General features: G+C 40.7%; 1 protein-coding gene and 1 pseudogene across 1 annotated transcript; both read left to right on the top strand.

Annotated features, from left to right (window-relative positions):
* The first annotated feature begins 3955 nt into the window (after positions 1 to 3955).
* Positions 3956 to 6344, top strand: LOC138041194 (trichohyalin-like; annotated as a pseudogene).
* A 623-nt stretch (positions 6345 to 6967) lies between these two features.
* Positions 6968 to 8685, top strand: LOC138041193 (uncharacterized abhydrolase domain-containing protein DDB_G0269086-like). The gene has a single exon (XM_068886966.1). It carries the CDS (start codon positions 7154 to 7156, stop codon positions 8324 to 8326), a length of 1173 nt encoding a protein of 390 aa, XP_068743067.1. The 5' UTR covers positions 6968 to 7153; the 3' UTR covers positions 8327 to 8685.
* The last annotated feature ends 10696 nt before the right edge of the window (positions 8686 to 19381 follow it).

Raw genomic sequence — 19381 nt, 5'->3', positions numbered from 1 at the left:
CCACTGACAGGCATACTATGGTATGGTGAGGAACAGGGTAGAAAGACGTCCAAAGTCCATAGCGTGTTGAAGTGCACTAAATGTGTCATGTTTGAAATGTGACACAGCATGGAGGTTTTCTACTAATAACAGTAGCAAGTGCACTTGTCGATGTGTTTCGCAAATTCTGTATTTAGAGTGTTTATGTTTTCTTTGAGACGGTTAACTCTTCTCAAAGAAGCTAAACCGACTGTTGCAGCTTCCGTGACATTGTGCTCTGTAGACCAAGTTGTGATTGCCGTTTCATTCAGATTGTTGTCCTCTTTGACTTTGGAAACAAGTGTTTATTTCATTCACCTTTCGCACCATTTGCTGTGGCGTGATGTGCTAGGCAACAGTTCCCTTGCAAGTTATTCAGAAGCTATCACACAATAGACCTAAGTGCTTCATGAATTCAATGATGTTGCACCCGAGAGCTCAATGATAAGCTTCAAGTTCCTTGTTGCCGCATCCTGACCTGATAAGTTCCAGAATCTGTAAAGCCGGACCAAGGAGTTTTTAAAAGGTGCAACTCGTTTGATGTGTTCCGAGCAGGGAATTGGTCTCCTCGCGTTCTTTAAAATAACATCAACCGGTCCACCCGCTAAATTACAGGAACCCCACCTGAATAGTTCTTGGACCCTTTGCAGAAACCGGCCACAAACAGCCAGATAATCTATCGCGGGTACATCTGCTGGGTATTCAGCCGATGTAAGGGGCTTTCGGCGAATTTCCAGCTCGGTGCAAGATCGAAGTGAGTTACCGCGCAATCTTACTGATCCTTTTATGTCAATAAATCAAATTGTCTTGTTGCCAAGTTCTATGATAAAACCAATCCCGCAAGAAAAACACACAGGATCTCTGGAATCTTTGTATACCTTCTCCTCAAACAAACCTGCTGGCTGATGAAGAAAGATTCGTAGGAATCTTGCCGAGCACGAAGTGAAGTCATAATCAAGTACAAGAATGATACCCAGGTCTGAGCAAAGAGCGACAGGATGGGAGCATATACCAGGCAAGTTTGACTTGCAATGTCTGTGCTTTTTCGGAATTCAGCATGGAATGAACCACGAAGGTGATGTTCTCCAACACTTGGATTACCTCTGGTCTGGTCAAACGCCACAATAGTACGTCATCTTCTATACGCAAGCTTTATGATCAAGACCACGCGGGTGCTGACCTCCTGAGCTGCTTTAGAGTGTTATAGAAATGCATGAACGAATTGGAAATGCTGTACATCAAACAATTAAGACCACGGCTGAACGTGCAAACAGATTCAATCCGTGCTAAAGTCTTTGTCTAGCTCTTCCCTCACTTACGCAAAATTGGAGTATTTTACGAACTCGCATATTCATTTTCATCTCCTTGATAATGGCGTCATGAGGTCTCCGAAACCTCGGAAATTTGACACTATCACGCGGTTCATTAATAGTAATAATAATAACGATAACGATAACGATAACGATAATGATAATGATAATGATAATGATAATGATAATGATAATGATAATGATAATGATAAAAAAATAATAATAATAATAATAATACAAAGAAAAGAAGAAATGTTTTATTGTAGATGTTGCTTGCCCATTTGATAGACGAGTGGGAGTGAAACAACAGGAGAAGATGGATGTGTACACAAATCTAAAATATCGTTAGTTTAAATCTAAAATATCGTTAACAACTAACGATTACCTAAAATTAGGCTTGGGTCGAGTCGAATTTGTCCCTGTGAATAACATCTCACATACCCACAGCCTGCTCCTGTTCTGGCCTTGTAGCTCAGTCGGTAGAGCAGCGGTGATCTAATCCGAAGGTCGTGGGTTCAAATCCCACCCTGGCCAGAGTTTTTCTCTGTCCTTGTGTGGGCCCAATTCCAATACTAGGGGTTGATCCCTGATGGAATAATTGGGTATAAAAACTTCACAGTAGTGTTAGGCCTCACTCGAACTTGGAATCATTATAAATCTAAAATATGAAATTCTAAAATGCTCTACTAATTTGGGACTGAAATCAGGACAAATCAAATCAAATGTTGGTTTTTGAGGAGAGGGGAAAACCAGAGTACCCGCCGGGGAAAAACCTCTCAGAGCAGAGTAGAAAACCAACAAACTCAACCCACAGATGGTGTCGAATCCGGGAATCGATCCCGGGCCACCGCCCCTGGTGGAAAGGCAAGTGCTCTCACTAGCAGGACCTGCTCCCCAAACAAGCTGAGACTGCATTTGAAAGTTCAACCACTGCGAACAACATGAGGCATTGGAACTATAAGAAAGACTGCTCAGGGGAGATATTGAAGCCACTGATCTCCGATGTTAGATTTGCTATCAAGGCTTTCTTTTCTCTGTCTTCCAGCCAAAAATTGCCACCTTCGCTCAGATCTTTTTCTCATTATTTCATTCTGTTTCTCTTCTGCTCTTCTAATTCCAAAAGAGCTTGCTCGTTACATTCTTCGCAGTCCGTAACTACCAGCAGAGGACTATTTTGCGACATTCCACTGAGTCTTCCAAGCAACTATCACAGGCTCTCAAAGCTGGAATATGTGAGACTTATCCTTTTGCACAACATGACACTCATAAGATGCTCTTCAGCGTGAAAACCCTCAGATGCAACAAGAACCATTTCGATCTGGTGAGTTGGCAAGGTTCTGTCCCTTGAAACATGCAGTTTCCCGACAGAGAATTGTGAGAATGAGTTCAAGAAACGACGATGGCTAAGGCAACGAAAACGCCAAAAAGCAGTAATATTATTGGTTAAAAGAACCAAAAAGATCGTGTTGTACTTGCGGCATGCATTTTTGTACATTTCTCTTCCGTACTCGTCAAAACTACTAACGTGAAATGACCAAATTTTAGGTTTTGACGACAACGTGGAGAAACTACGGTGAATCTTTCAGTCTCACTCTTCACTTCAAATCCGTCCGTACCAATCCAGTTATAGGACACCTCGCCCATATTATATAATATGAACAAGATGGAATAATCATGAAATACTCAAAAAAGCTCAAACCTATATTTTGAAGAGACGTTTTGGTCGCCTTAGCCGTCGTGGTTTCTTAAACTCCATAATGACAGACACACGTGACGGTTAGTAAACATCAGGCCCCAGTTGTTCGAAGGGTAGATAGCACTATCCACTGGATAACTCAAATGGTTTTGCTAATGTTTATCCGGCGCTGGATAGTGATTTATCCGGTGGATTTTGAACAACCGAGGCCAGGTTTTCTCCACCCTGCGAGCAGAGCCTCCTTTTGACTTTTTCTTTACTGAGGAGGAGAAAAGTAGGCTCTGCCCGAATCGCGTCAACTCTTTGAAGCCGCCGCAGCCCGAACTTCTGGACTAGTCAATCTTGTTTTCTCTTGTCAAACCGGTTTTTCCAGTGCGAGCGTCCGCTTAGTGGCAAAACCGATGGTTATAATTGAGCCCGCTGTACCATGAAAAACCAAGATGGCGGCGAGATCTGGCATATTAGGCTTGGGTTCGAGACTGTATCCTGGCAACATGCAGCGCATATTCAATAAAGATCTTACTCGATTTATGCAGAGCCTTTCTCGAGAACGCCAAAATCGAGCAAGCAAAAGAAAGGCTCTGCTAGCAGGGTGGGTTTTCTCTTGTAGGTGCAAAAAAAAAAAAAGAAAACAATTTTTCATAGTGACAGTTTCGATGACTGTCAGGTATCTTCTTCAAATCTAAAATAAAACCATAAAACATGTATTGCCAAAAAATACAAACATGTCCTAAATGGTTTAGACTTAAGTGTCTGCGGAGAAGCAGACAATAAAAGTGTCACTTAGTGTCATAGCAACGCGACCAGGGATTCTTTTTTGTGGCTACTGAGTCTGATTTATCATGCAGAGCAAAATATACTGTATTTATGCTGAATAAATGTGGGTTTTTCTATAGCCTAGTAAAAAAATAATTAGGTCAGCCTAATCAGCTCCGAGACATATTTAACAGATATCCCATCTCGCCGAGCTAAGCTGAAGTTAGAAACCATAGCCCAAGAAAAAGATATCACATTAACAAAAAAAAAAAACAATTCTTCATAAGACAAAACAATACCGAAGATGTCCTCGCCAAATCGAGAGATTTTACCGAATATTTTCATGGGATTAGAGAAAACCAGCGCTCCAGAAACTGAGGAACATTCCAGCAGTGTTAGCTCGCAATCAAGCTCAAGAAAATTCAACAGCTCTTGTCTTCCAAGAATTGATTCGGCGTTCGGAGATTCTGGGTCTCTTTCTCCAGATTCACATTCCCTGAGTCGCGAAGATGCATCACCTTCGGAACTCTACTTTGAGGAGTTTGACGAATTTCAGAGAGAGACGTTTTCCACCAAAGTCAAGAAAGAGGACACTTACATTCTCACCAGCGAAGATATGAAAGATATTGAACATCGAGTCGACGAAAAGTTCAGAGAGGATTTTAAGAAGATCTGGCAGGATGCAAAGGAGAAAGAAAAGCGTATAAAAGCAAGGTTTACAAAAGGTCTTAACCTCGCGCGGGCATCCTTGATAGAAGCCCGCGTTAAAGCAGAGAAAACTGCGATAAACAAGTTAGAAGAAAGAGCAGAAGAGAAACAGAATGAGATAATGAGAAAAAGATCTGAACGAAGATGGCAATTTTTGGCTAGAAGACAGAGAAAAGAAAGCGTTGATAGCAAATCTAACATCGGAAATCAGTGGCTTCAACAACATTTGGAGGAAATAGCAAGCTTGAGAAAAATTCAGTCGGATTTGGACAGGGCTCGGGCGAGGAGGAGAAACGGAGTCGCCTCAATGAACTTGAATAAGAAGGGAAAGCTCCGAAGGCTAATGCAAGCGGACATACGCAAACTCGAAAAAATCGACGAAATTGAGAACCTCATACAAGATTTAAACTAACTCGGGTTAAGCGAGCAAGCGAATACCTTACGACTGACCATGCAATCAAAAGAACAGGCCAGCGTTGCTCTGCGCGACAAGGTGAAAGAGGAAAGAAACCGAGCAAAGATTGAAGCTTGGACAAAGAAAGAGGAGGAGGTGGAAAAGCTACGTTTGGAGAGGATTGAGGAGATGGTACGCTTGGAGGAAGAAAGGAAGGCAAGGGAGGAAAGAGAACGGCGAGCAAGAGTCATGGCAGCTCTGGCACGAAAAGCACATAATCAAGAGCTGAGACGAGGATACGATCAAACCATGTTAGGTTCACGGATATCAAAGCCACATTCATTCACCTACTTTTCGCCTCCAGTTAAGAAAGGGTATTAAGATAAGCCTGAATTCTGCTGATAAATAATTAGGGGACTTGGTGGTCGATAAATACCACAACTTATTTGACCGCAGGATAATTCATCCAACACCTGCATGACATCGCAGGTTACTAAAGAAAATTAAACAAAGCGATAATATGAGGTTAGACAGCGAATCCTCCAAATTTGATCTATTCCAATGAAAATTATATCATCATCAGTGTGCCATGCTAACGCTGCGTAATAATTTCTCGGACGACACCGTCTTCGTCAGTTGGTGTGAAAGCGAACCGCGTGGTCATGGCAACAACAGATGAAAACAAACTTGGCAGCATGCATGGCCGTAATCCAAAAATACATTTTAGATCATTTGAATGGAGCGCAGGCATTAGATCTTTCGCCTCCAGTTTTCTTTGAATGATCACAGATAACAGTTTTTCTATTCGAAGTATGGATACTTTTGAAGATAAGAGCGGGGGATGGTTTGGTGAATACTACTCCTGAATTATGTCCCAAAACGCACGACTAGTATCAAACAAGTATGGTTCTCACGATTCATACTGAGTAATGATAAAAATACACGTTATGAGGTTTACTGAAGTGTCAACTCCTCTTGCGCTATGGCACTGATTGGGAACATTGAACAAAGAAATCAAAGCAATTAAACTCAAACTCAACTCAAATCAAACACCGGTTTTTGAGGAATGGGAAAACCTGAGTACCCGACGGAAAATCTCTCGGAGCAGAGAAGCTCAACAAACTCCACAAACTCAAACCAACATATGATGCCGAGTCTGGGAAACGATCCCGGGCCACTTTAGCGATGGAAGACGAGTGATCTGACCACGGCGGCGCCATGCCTGCCATTAGCAAACATTTGTAACTATAAGCATTTACCAGCAATCTTCTTATAGAACTGACCGTGTGGACTCCTAAATTAAATATATACAAATACGTGGCTATGATGCCATTGTTGAAAAAAGATAAAATTAATTTTGTGTTCATTCCTCTTAGTGCAAAATTTTGGTCATTATGCTATTTTTGTAAGCACTTAAATGAATTCTCAACCGGTAGGCGCCCGCATAACATAATTGTCATTATTAGCTAATGTCAGCTACTCCTCAGTCTAAACCGGGTGGTTTCAAAAACCAGTCATTATAAAGGCTAATATCAGTGTTATCGATCATTGAAGTTTTTTTTTAATGTCACAAAAACACGTTTCTCAAGAAACTCAATCTTGTTTGAATCCTTATTTCCAATTTTGGCACCAGTTTCGCCCTGTTTGTACGCGGCAGAATTTAAAATATTTACTGCAATCCTGCCGAGCCTCCGCAAATGTATGTTGAATATTCTCCCGGATGAGTCACCGTTCAAGAATTGGGGCACCTGTTGTTGAAAAGAGATAGTGGAAAGAGATAGAAACGTGAAGGTGCTAAAACAGGCTCCGCACATGAATTACTGACAAACGTATGGGATTGGACAACACAAAAATAATAAACGTTCTCATTAGAGAGGCCAGGCCAGTTCTAGATCCTCCGTAGTCTTATCAAACGACAATCATTTGTTATTCCCAGTCATAGCTACTTCGGTGCGTTATCGACAAATACATCGAAACACGCTATTCGCTGGAGTCATAGTTACATTAGTTATCTTGCTTATTAAACGCAGACGAGGATAGGGACAAGAGTACAGAAATGTTATGCAATTAACGTGGCACAAAATATTGAAAGCTTTGCGGCATTAGAGGGGAGCAACTGAACAAAATGCAGCGTGCAGGTAAAACTATAGAGCCATTTTCGCTTTGAGACGCATCCGCAGTGATCTGAATGTACTAATGAAAAGCAGAACACGGTGAAAGGTGAAAGGTGAAAGGATCGTACATCCCAAAGTGATTTTACTTGATATAAACATGGAATCAAACAACAATGCGAGGTTTACAAAAAGTGATGGTAGCGTAAACCACATAAATCGCTTGTCGTTACCACGAATTGTAGAAGAAACAAAGAGGAGAAGCTTGACTGGATGGGAAACGATTTCTCTCATAACAAGCGCAAGTAGCACAAACAGTCCGGATATTGACAGCGACCTGGAGGAATTAGCACAAGAAGAAGAAGAAGAAGAAGTAGATGATAGCAATGAAGAAAACCGTTTTGGCGACGTCGACGGAATCGGGCCAGAGTCAAGACAATCTAAAGACCACACCAAACGAATATTCAAGAATCCGGAAAAAGAAATTCGTCAAAGAGCAAAGGCGACGTTGAAGAGAGAACTAAGGGAAATACGCGTACAGGCCGCCTTGAAAAAGAATGAAATACGAAGAAAATTTAAGGTTGTTATCGACGATGCCCGATCTCAACTCATCGCGTCCCGAATCGAAGCCGAAAAAGTATCGATTGACAGGCTGGAAGAACGAGCTGAAATGGAACAGGCCAAAATAATACAAGAGCGCGCGATGAGAAAGAAAGAAGCCGAAAAGGAAAAATCCGACGAGAGTGCAGCGAAAAGTCGAACGCAGTCCGAAGAACTTGCTTCACTGCGAAAAATCCAATCCGAATTGGATCGCGCACGCGCGCGAAGACGGCACAGTCTGGCTGCTGCGATAACGACAGTAAACGGGAGGGCCAAGGTGGCTAACTTGTTACAACACGAAGTTAAGAGGCTTGAGAGAGCGGAAGAAGTGCAAAAAATAATTGTTGAACTTCACTCTCTGGGCTTATCGGAGGCTGCTGTTAATCTGACTCACTCTCTGAGAGCAAAAGAGGAGTCTGAGAACAAACTACGTCAGGAATTGAGCAATGAGCAAGAGCGGACTAGGAAAAGTGCCATGGTCCTTGTAGAGGATGAAGTCCGGAAGGTTCGCAAAGAATATGCCGATGAGTTGGCACGGAAAGAACGAGAAAGATTGGAAAGAGAAAAGCTTGAGAAAGAAAGACTTGAAAGAGAAAGACGGGAAAGAGAAATGGCCAACTTAAAAAAGCTGGCGAGAGATATAGCGATGAAAAAAATGTACAAAGAGTCTGTCTTCAACACAAGCGTTTCAAGGCCCTTTAGCTTTTCTTACTTTCCATCACTAAAAAAGTGACCATTTTCGTCCTAAAGCTGGGTAAATGCCAGCCAGGATAGTTAGGCCAACTGATCACTAGATCATCACAAGAAACGGTAAAATTGCCTATCAGCTGTGTCTTAAAGGCTCTACTCATCGGTATTCGCAGTTTGCATTTCCCGGGTCCGTTTGTCCCGTTGAGCTTATTAGAATCGAAAGATCTTTCATTAAGCGTAAGAAAAATACTTCTAAGCGAAGAAAACGACTGTATTGCCATTAAACTAGATTTTTGGCGAACTGAACTGACAGTGGCGTTTCTGAAACGAGGGTAAGGGTAAGACCAAGGGTGAGGGTAGGGGTAAGGATACGAATACAAAAAGTATCCTAAACATGCATAAAAGCTAACCTTAGGCCTAATTAGGCCTAAACAAAAGTTTAAGGTCAGCTTTTATGCATTTTTAGGATACTTTCTGTATTCGTATCCTTACCCTTACCCTGACCCTTGGTCTTACCCTTACCCTCGTTTTAGAAACGCCGGAACTGACAGTGTGAACTGGGATTTCGCGGGATGAGGCTGCGTGGTGCAATGTCCACGGGGAGCATAAATGTTCATTTTGGACGATATCAGCTATAAAACCGTAAAGAGACCCATTTGCGGTCCGAGTACAACGTGGGCAATTTCGGACTGGCTTTGCTATAACTCTTTGCTATCCATCTATAAAAGCTTTTATCCAGACGAAATAAATAATTAAATAAAAAGAGAAACGTAAGTGACCTGGTCAGTGTGTTAGCACTCCCAAAGTATTGATATTCAACGAATAATTTGTTTTTTTCTTACATGTTCTTATTCTTATCATTCTCACCTGATTATTGCTTTGCCAGATTTCTGCTCAACGGCATTTGCAGCACAATTGCAAGTGGGACGTCGGCCATGATGTTTGTTTGTTTACCGCTGACGACATTGAGTAAAGGCGCGAGGGGGAAATGTTGGTGCATGCGCGAACGCGTTTAGCAAACTTCTCGATCGGTTTTTAGTCACCGCGGGAATGAGTCATTCGTAAAATGGCCTTGTATCATATCATATATATCATATCATATCATATCATATCATATATCTTTGTTTACCCTCGGATTTTTTTGTACTCACCACTTTCTTAATCAAACTTTTGCATAGTCAGTAACTAGTGTTTCTTCCTCTGAGGTACTCCTGCTCGGTGACTAGCGGGCTTAAGCAACGGGACTGAAGACTGCAGACTAACCCTAAATCATTGTTGTTGAAAGCGGCTAACCGTTTTTAAATGGGTGGGTAGACGCAAATACTGTCTATGAATGCTATTTGTAGGCAGTGTGCAGTCAGCCGTTTGCAGCCTGCAGTTGTCATACACCTGGCTAGTTCATCAAAAGGGTAATTGTGAATTACAGAATTACAACTCTTCTGGGAACTTTCAGAAAATTGAATATGAAATTGAATATAAAATTGAAAATTGAATAGAAATGTCGACTTTCCCCTTTATTATATTCACACATAAAATAGTTTACTCCTAGCACACCAAGAGTTTTAAGCTACCCAGTCAGAATTTGTCAGACCGATTGAGTTTGGGCGGTAGAGTTTGGATAAACAGCCTTCGATATACCTTCAATATACCATAGTTATGGGAAACAGCTAGTTTTGAGTGCACAGTTGAAGTTTCTCAGTCACCCCTGTTTACCCTTTTCTGTCAAATTAAAAACCTACTCATATTTACAGAGAATGTAGAGGAAAATAAAAATAAGTAAAGAAGTACATAAAGGCAACAAAAATGCTCACCACTGGTACACAACCCTGCAACGGAATGCCAGCTCTTAAGTTGACCTGAAGCTGGAGTGGGTGACTGTAATTACGTAGAATGATGTGTGTTAATTATGATGCTGCAAGTTTAACCATTACTAATTGTGATATCAGCTTTCACTAGAAATGACGACTTTCCCCTTTATTCACACATAAAATAGTTTACTCCTAGCACACCAAGAGTTTTAAGCTACCCAGTCAGAATTTGTCAGACCGATTGAGTTTGGGCAGTAGAGTTTGGATAAACAGCCTTCAGTTTAGCTTGTGGGGCTAAATTTGGCTTAAGAACCAGCTGTGAGAACAACGAGTGGATGACTATTAGTCAGACTGGTCTTCAAGTCCTCTGGTCATTGGGCAACAACAAGTAGAACAGGTGAAGTTCACTTACTTTATATGAAGGCTGACACTGAAGTTGGTGTCAGCTCAAAGCAGGGTGAGGCAGTATCTGTATTCCATAAGTTGAATACAGCGAGTCTTCAACTAAAAATCCAGCTTTATCCCTCCATTGTCATGCTAACAGGCTTATAAGCTAGAGAGATGTGAAAGGTCAAAGAAAAAGTCACAAGGAAGTTCTCCACTAACCCTGCTTCTGCAGGATATTAAGGATAAGGAATGAAGAAGTTCTGAGAGGGCAGGCCAGAAATTACTGAGATACATTGTCAGCAAAAGAATAACATTAAAATTATTTTTCTAGCTAGTCATGTGATTAGACTCCCAGATGTGAGACCAGCCAAAGTGGTGACGATGTTGGTGCCAGCCCAAGGAAACCTAATAGGGGTAGACCAAAGAAGACCTTGAGATCCACATCGAGAAGACACTGGAAGATACAATAGTACTGATCCCATTTGTTCAAGGGCTGTATAACTCTTTCCAGTGGATACCTCAGGCATTTGCATCAAATGTTGTCCATGGTTTTCATACATACCTGTACTTAGATGTGCCGAGAGTGTGCATATTCATGGTTGAGGGAGGAAATACTGAAATAACTTGCACAGACTAAAACTGTTAGCAAGTGATTTATCCACCGGGCAAAGTTATCAGGCCTTCAAACAACTGAAGTGTGGCAAACAATAATTTAGACTATAAGGAGAAGACTTCCTGCCTATTGTCCAATTAGGGACAAGAGGAGCTAACTATTCTGCTCTTGGTCCTGGTAGTGAAGTGATGTGATAATTGACCTTTCTAGGAATTTCATCATGTGCAAAATAGAACCTTCTCCAAAATGGCAGCAACAGATTTGAATAAGTTAGTTTGAGTTAAGTTGAACCAGAAACCCATAAGGGTTGAAACGTGTAATGTGCATTCACAGCTTCCGCATATTCAGTGCGAACTGATTGGTTGAATGTTTCAGTGCTAAGTACCATATTTGGAAACCCCTCGCCCTTGTTGTTCCAAATATGGTACTTAGCAAATTGAATATTCAGAAGCTTGTTTCCCAGCACACAAGGGGCCGTTACACGTTTCAACCCTTATGGGTTTCTGGTTGAACTGAATGAAAAACTGATACCAGATACTTTACAATTAGTAACCCTGCAAAGTTTCATCTTTTTAGGTGTTATATCAGCTGAGAAAATGTAAGTTGAAATTTGACAAAATTACAGACGTTTGTATGATGGGGGGTATATGCCATACCCCCAATCATACAAACGTCTGTAAATTTTTCATTTTTCAACTTAACATTTTCTCAGCTAATATTACAACTGATATGCCGAAACTTTGCAGGGTTACTAAAGTAAAGGTGCTCTTTCTATTTCTGGAATTAGTTTTCGGCCACCATTTTGGTGAAGGGTCCATTGAAATAGGGCTGGCAACTCTCATTAGCATACATATAAACGAAAAAGAAGAATAGCCACATAACTTGCATGCATTTAGTGTATGACATAACTTTTTCCATTATGCCTCCTCGTGAGAGAAAAAACAACTTTTACCGTGAAAAGACCATAACCAGTAATATTGCTTCCCATACTATGCAAGTACTTTAATGAAACCACAGTGAAATGTAACTGGCTTCTAAGGGCACTATATTTCCTCCCTTGAAGAACTGGCCCCAGTTGTTCAAACGATGGATCATAAGCACTATCCACCGGATAAATCACTATCCACTCAATAACTCAATTGGTTTTGCTGGTATTTATCCACTAGATAGTGATTTATCCGGTGATATCCAACCGGGGCCTGGAGACATCTGCATGGGAGGGTTCAATGTAACTGGTAATAGTGGACAATTGTCACCATACTTTCCACACAACAAATGCTGGTTTTCAAATACAAGAACATGACGCAGGACATATAGCAGACATTGTTATTGTTCGACATGGTGATGATTAAATGATGCAGCTTTCATAGGCGACTGGCAGGGGCTTGATCCAGCATTTATTTCAGTTCTGTATTAAGTTCTCGAAAAACTGCTCATTGGATAATATTGGTCAAAGCAGAAAATACCATAATACTCTTTGGTTGTCCACCCAAATTTTGAATAAGCACTATTTCCTGTTTCTCTTGGGACTTACAATGGTCCCAACACAAAACAAAATTGGGTGGGAAAACAAAGAGTATGACGGTATTTTCCGCTTCTGCCAATTACTCACTCCTTTAATTTTAAGTGAAACACCAAGAATATACCTAAAATGAAACTAAACTCCTAAATTGCAGCAGTGAAAAATGTTTAAGCTTACTCGCTGCAGGCATAAATTACAACAATTTTTAATGAATTAAACTAAATACTGTACCACTACTTATTTCTTTAAACTACAAATGAACATCAGGCTTAAAAGATCTGCCAGACTACATCACCCAAATCGCTTCACACAAACTCATTCGTCATCAACCGTACAATGTTCCATTGTTTACCACTTTGTAAAGCGGTTTAGTTCCGCGCAAAAGATCGCGAACTCCGGGCCTACCAACGTAGGTTTCGCGGGCGAATTCATCCCTAGCAACGTGAATGTTTCTTTTAACGTTTTTTAGTAACGTCGTCCTGTGTTGCTGAACATCGGCTACATGAAGACTTTGGTTTGTCAAAACACTGATCTGCTGGTCTCTTGTAAACTTCATCCGGTCTCCTTGATCTGTCAAACCAGTAAGTGTCTTGCTTCGTGGCCAATGGATTTTCCGAAATCGTTCTTCCATTCTCTGCGTTTCTTGCGAATTTGGGTAGGTTTGCGAGTGGTTAAGGCTGTAACTGGTTCTAATAAATGGTCCTTGTGCTCCATCCCGTTTGTAGTCTTTGATTTTAACGTTATGTTCCATCTGATTCATGTTGCAAGCGTTGGGAGCGACCACTTTCTCAGTTTCTTGAAAATCCCTAGCAACGACAGGAGTCTCTATGAGCCCAAGTTTCGGTGACCAGCGGTTTTCAAGAAACCGGTAGTAGCGTCATGACGACCAGGGGACCCTGTTGGTTTGAATACTTCCGTCGACCGCGTCTAGTCTCCTGTTATTGAAATCTTTAAAAAAATGTCTTTTGAACCAGATGAGACTCATATTCATTTGTATCTGTCAAGTTTTTCTTTGTCTATTCTGCCCAGAATGCGGTTTTCGTGATTTGTTGCTCCAGAATATTCGGGGAAACGTGACTGTAGTGAATATGATTTATTCGTTCATTCAATTTTCTTTTATGATTGACTTGTCTTTTTTGATAGTCCACATTTTTTTCGTTACTGAGTCCAGAGCAAAGGAGACAATGAAACATCTGTCGCATACTCAAATCTCAAAGCTTATTTTGGCCTTTTACCAAACAGCCCAAATCATAGCGGCGCGGCACCTTTCCCAAAACATAGGCCGGTAATCGAGCCCACCCAAATAAAAATATAATTTAGTAGCGCCCACATGCAAAACTACATCAGTAATCTCTTTGAATATATCCTTTAAATTTCATAAAAACTAAATCATTTTCGACATCTTTGCTATTAATAAATAATACTAACTCAGAGTAAAATGGAGACTGACCACCAAGTTCATCAAGATTAGTTCTAGAATAAACATCCCGTTGTGTGAGGCAGGACAAAGCAATTACAATTAAGTTAATATCACTGTGGAAAATAAGTCAGAGTAGCCTTAAACCCTCTGAGTAAAAAAATATCGTGCTGCTGACTCTCCCTGGTCCTTTATGTTATATTAATGATAATATCATTCTAAAACACCTGACAGGGTTGTCTTTTAGGAGAAACTCTGTTGTGCTTGAATTTCGTGGAATGAAATCTTACATGTACACGAAAATAATATTAGTTGTTATAAAACACCACAGTTATGGCGTTACCCTTGGTCCTTTCTGTTTTCATTAAATATGAAAAAACTTACGTAAGCATGCAAGAGATATAATCTCTTTGCTGCAAATTTTTGTTTCTCTACGTTTTAAATGTGCAAGAAAAAGGAAACAAAATCAATTATTTAACGCCCCTGTAGGGATTTAATGTGTTTTCATGGCGCGTTTAGTGATAATGACAATGTGGTATTCACAAAGCTGCCTTCAGACTATCACGACTTGGTTAAGATCGCATATAAAAACACATCACGTATTAGTCAAAACACTTCAGCCGGAACACTCACTTCTCTTTCAGAAAAGAGATGAAATTAATACTGAGAACTTCGAAATGGCTCGATGCCGAAGTTATAGGCGACTGACCTGGCAGTGAGTTGTCCGACCGAGAGAAACCTTCTATGTGCCATGAGAATTCTTAACACGATAACGTTGATTTATGACTAGTACTGGTCCTGCTTTGCTTAGAAACGAGATCAAGAGATTACTGCATCTACAAATTTAGTAGAAGTAGACGAAAAAGAAGGAACCTAACGTGGCCATCAACTTCACGAACAGGTTTATGCTGCGACTTCGAAACAGCAACCAACCGGCGAATTTTGTCGTTTAATCTTGTTTGTTGGAGTTGTGGTTGCCAGAAAACCACTCGTTTGAGATTCGTGAGCAAAGACGGTTACAGCCACAACAAACTTGAAAGTAAATACAGCGATGTTGTCGAGCTCAGGATCAAGGTCTTCTACTTGTCCAAGTCAAAGCCCTATTCGTGCATTTTCTTCCTCTACGCAGGAATCCTATGATGCAGATATAGAAAGCTTCATTTGTAGTGGCTCTGAACAAGATGACTTCATTGCAGACGACTGCAATGAGTCGTCTTTTCCGCTTCCCTTGCTTCCGCTAAAAATGAGTATATTTCAGTCAAAAACGGTGATCAGTTCTCAATATCCTTGTGTCCTTCAAGAACCTATGCAATCATTTGAATCCGTTTTTGAGACTGAAACTTCGACTTCAGATGGGCTTAGTGCAACCTATACAGACAGTGATTTCGTTCGCGTGCCGCACATCATTTGTACGAGGGAAGACAGTGTAGATATGAAAGCAAGACCTCAGTATGATGATGATTGCGAAAGCGGATTTGATACTACAAATGACAAAGACACCTTAAGGCGACAGTGTACACCCGCAGACGAATCTTATGCCGGTAAAACTTTAGACAAGGAATGTTGTTTCTGCCCTCAAAATTTCACAATGGATTCTTCTCAAGATCAATATCATAAAGATAACGAAGTGTTCACTAAAGAGCCGCTTGTTAATGTTAAAAACCAGGAACTAACCAAGCAAAATCTTGTTAGCCTTGAAGGAAAGAGCGCCGATTGGAGCTGTTCATGTCAAAACACTGATAAACCTGAAGACGAGCCTAAGCTAACAGACCAAGAGATAATGCAAAAGCAAAGAGACTTGAGGGACAACTTAAATAAACTTGTCAACGAAGCCAGAAAAAATGTCCGACATTCGCGCTTGAATCAAAGCGCGCACAAAGCCAGTCCAAAGCGTAGTACGGTCGCGGATAAACCTCGAAGGGGAACGCAGATTGGAGAGCCACAGAACCAAAACAAGAATTCCCAGGAAAAACGCTCGCAAACCCGATCAGAAAGTAAGAACCCGCACAGGGAGCGTAAAAAACAAGAAACAGATGAAATAGACAGAAACCAACTCGAGATTTTAATAACAGGGTTAAAGGAATTAAATTTAGAAGAACAAGCTGTGAATCTTCAGGATGCATGGGAGATCAAAGAAAGCCACGAAAAAAAGTATGATATGCCACAGAAAGCTGTGAAACAAAGCTGCAGTAAACGGATGAGAAAAGGAGAAAAGTGTCGCATGAAAGAAGAGGAAAAAAGGAAACACCTGGAAGAGATTAGACGAATTGAGGAAGAAAACAAAGAGAAACAGGATGTAGAGAGGAGGAGGAAAGCCGAGGAAGAAATACAAAGAAGAGAAAAAAATAAGATGTTATGGGAAAGCTACCACAAAGTTGTTCTGTCGAATTCCATTTCGAGATCGTTTACTTTTTCGTACTTTCCAAAGCTGAGGCCCGAAGAACCGCTACTAATAGAGCGTGCTGAAGTAGCAACTAGATCAGCAAGAGTTCCAGAAACCAGAGATCGAAGAAAACAAAAACACGGTGAAAATTGTTATCCAAAAACTGAACCGCGATAGTAGCGTTTTGCTCAGGCCATTGGCCGTCCAAAAGGACAGTCACTTCAGTGTACGAACAACTTTCTCTTGAAAAGGCTCCACGAATGCATAGTCATTAATCTTATCATACAATGTTTGCGAAAACACCGTACAACTAAAAGTACTGACAATGGACCTCGCTTTTTTGTCGGTCCTTTATACTGTAAAACATTTCATTACCTTGAATAATTCTTTTCTCTGAATCCATATGCATTGTCGAGCTCAGTCTTGGCTACAAACGAAAATTAAATATCTGGCTGAAATACTTCTCGTGACAACTTCAGTACTGCTAAGGTTTGCTTTACGCAGGTGAAAACAGATCATCCGTTTTACCTTTGTTCACGGTTTGGGAGAAGACATGCACGCTAGTTTGTATATGCGGAAACGTTCTGATAATCTTTTCCAATGAAAGATAGTGAAATTCCGTAAGCCCCGTCCACACGCAGTATCCGTTTGGTGTTGAAAACGCAACTTGTATTCACAGATTGGCATTCCGTCCAAACGTATCCGTTGAAATTGGTGACCGAAAACACTCTCCAGAGTAGGGATGTTTGAAAACGCTTTTTTCGTGTTTTCGCGGTGTGGACAGTGACTGAAAACAAAACTTTACCAAAACCAGCGATGACATCACATTATTGGATCCAGCCTACCTCCTCCTTCAACCCCTCCAAGGATAAATTTTGTCTGACATGATCCCCCGTCGACATTTTCGAAGGTCTAGCTAGAATACTTTATTTTTGATTCTAACTTTAATTAAGAAGCAGCTTCACTCCATCATCTGTTCAAAGAAATGAGTCAGCCTTGCTCTTGCCCTTTGATCTACCAGGTATTTGTTCTGACTACGAAATTTTTAAGAAGCATTTCCTTGGAAATTTAAGGTTAATTTAACTTGTTCGCGAACACAGACAAACGAAACGGGCTCGTTTTACTGAGAAATGTGCATGCTCCTTCCGGCAGCGGCATTGGCGTTTTCGAATACTTTTTAGCGCATAAATGCGAACAGGTGAAAACGATTCGAAAACGCTACGTGTGAATTTTTTTCTTGAAATCGGAGAAAAAAACACATAACGTTTTCACACGAAAACGTCTGCTTGTGGACGGGGCCTTAATTTTTCTCTCCGGTGTACACCGGCGGAAGCGATAAACCGTCTACTAGTTGCGTCAAAACAAAATATATATCGTCCGTGACTTTAATTTTAGTTTATGCCTCGCAATCGTTCACACAATGACGAAAATGATAGACAAATTGACATGGCCGAGTTTTTAAGGTAAGTGACTATAATTTCAGTTGTGTTCCAAAAGAAACTTTGGTATGGCGTCGGTGTGGAGCTCGAGTGGAACAAGAACAATTTGGTTTTGTGAAGAGAGCTGATAAAGGTAACTTGGATTAACCATTGTAATAATGAATGTGAGTCGAGGTTACGAGCGTTAGCCCTTCGCCAGAGTGAATTGATCATGAAATGTTACCTAAATCGGGGGTATCAACAATTATTTTCCCGCCAGAATCTTCGAAAACTGAAAGAGTTGTCTCGTACTCTTTTTCTTTGGCCATCTCATCTTTGTAGTAGGAACAAAACACAAACAATGCGAAAAAGTTTGCATTTCTGAAGGAAACCGACATCAAGTGATATTTTGTTGTGGCGTGTGCCACCGCTGTTTGTGTGTTGTTCCTTCTAGAGTTGTCAGTTAGATAAATGTTTTTCTCTGCAGTTACTCTTGCCTTCTCAACACTTTCTTTAACAATATGAAACAACTTTTGTATAATATTAGAATTGTCCAAAAAGGAAGATGGCTTTTGGAAAGCGCTTTTCGCTTGTTTAGCACCGGCCGCCACCTGAATCCTGTCTACATGATCATTTCAAAGTGTTTATGGTGCAGGTAAAATCCAGTCTCATGTTAAATTGGTGCTCCTCATTTTACTTAAGTTGAATATGCACTCGGATGAATTAAAGAAACTTTTTCTGGAGCGTAAAGTAAGTCTAAAGAAAAATTAGCGAGCTGAGTGAGTTTGGTTATTATATATGGCTATCAATTATGATTTATCATACAAAAGAACTGTCGTGGGTTGAGCATGTTCATCATTGTAGTGTAGTGATGAAGTTACAGGCCTATAGATCAAGAGGGTTTCTTGTACCGATAAGTGCATAGTACAGTTGTTTGTTCCCTTACTGTATGTAATGTTGAGACTGAATGGATACATGTATGAATACAGAAACCGATAAGAACATACGAAGATGTGCTAAGATGCTCAAGACAGAGCTTGAGGGAAGGTATACATAGGTGTTTTAAGTCCTTTTGGGGGGTTGATAGCTGATTTAAACTATTGGTAGAGTGCATATTTAACCTAGGTAAAATGAGGAACACCAACCTAACCTAGGTAAAACGGATTCCACCCCGCTGATAACGGCCACTAATTAACAATTATTGGAGTCAGTTTTCGCATGATGGCGATTATTATCAAGGCCTCAGTTTGTGTTATCTGCCGAAGCCGAAGGCTTTCCTCTTCTCTGCTGGTTAGTGTGTTAGGTTATGTCACTTCTGCGTGCATAAAACTACTTTTGTCTGTAGGTATGACGTCAATTCTACATTTATAAAATCCATTGTCTGTAGTTATGACGTAAGAGAAACAAAGCAAGCAAGAATTAGCTGCGTGCTTATAGCCAATCATAATCGAGCTGGTGACACCAATGTATAATTAACAAACACTACGGGTCAATAGGCCATGAGGCGAAGCCGAGCACAAGGACAAGAAAAAAAAAAAAGATCTTTGCGC

This window comes from Montipora capricornis, chromosome 3, assembly GCF_036669925.1.
Source record: "Montipora capricornis isolate CH-2021 chromosome 3, ASM3666992v2, whole genome shotgun sequence".
Taxonomy (NCBI): Eukaryota; Metazoa; Cnidaria; class Anthozoa; order Scleractinia; family Acroporidae; genus Montipora; species Montipora capricornis.
This window is presented reverse-complemented; position numbering and strand designations above follow the sequence as displayed.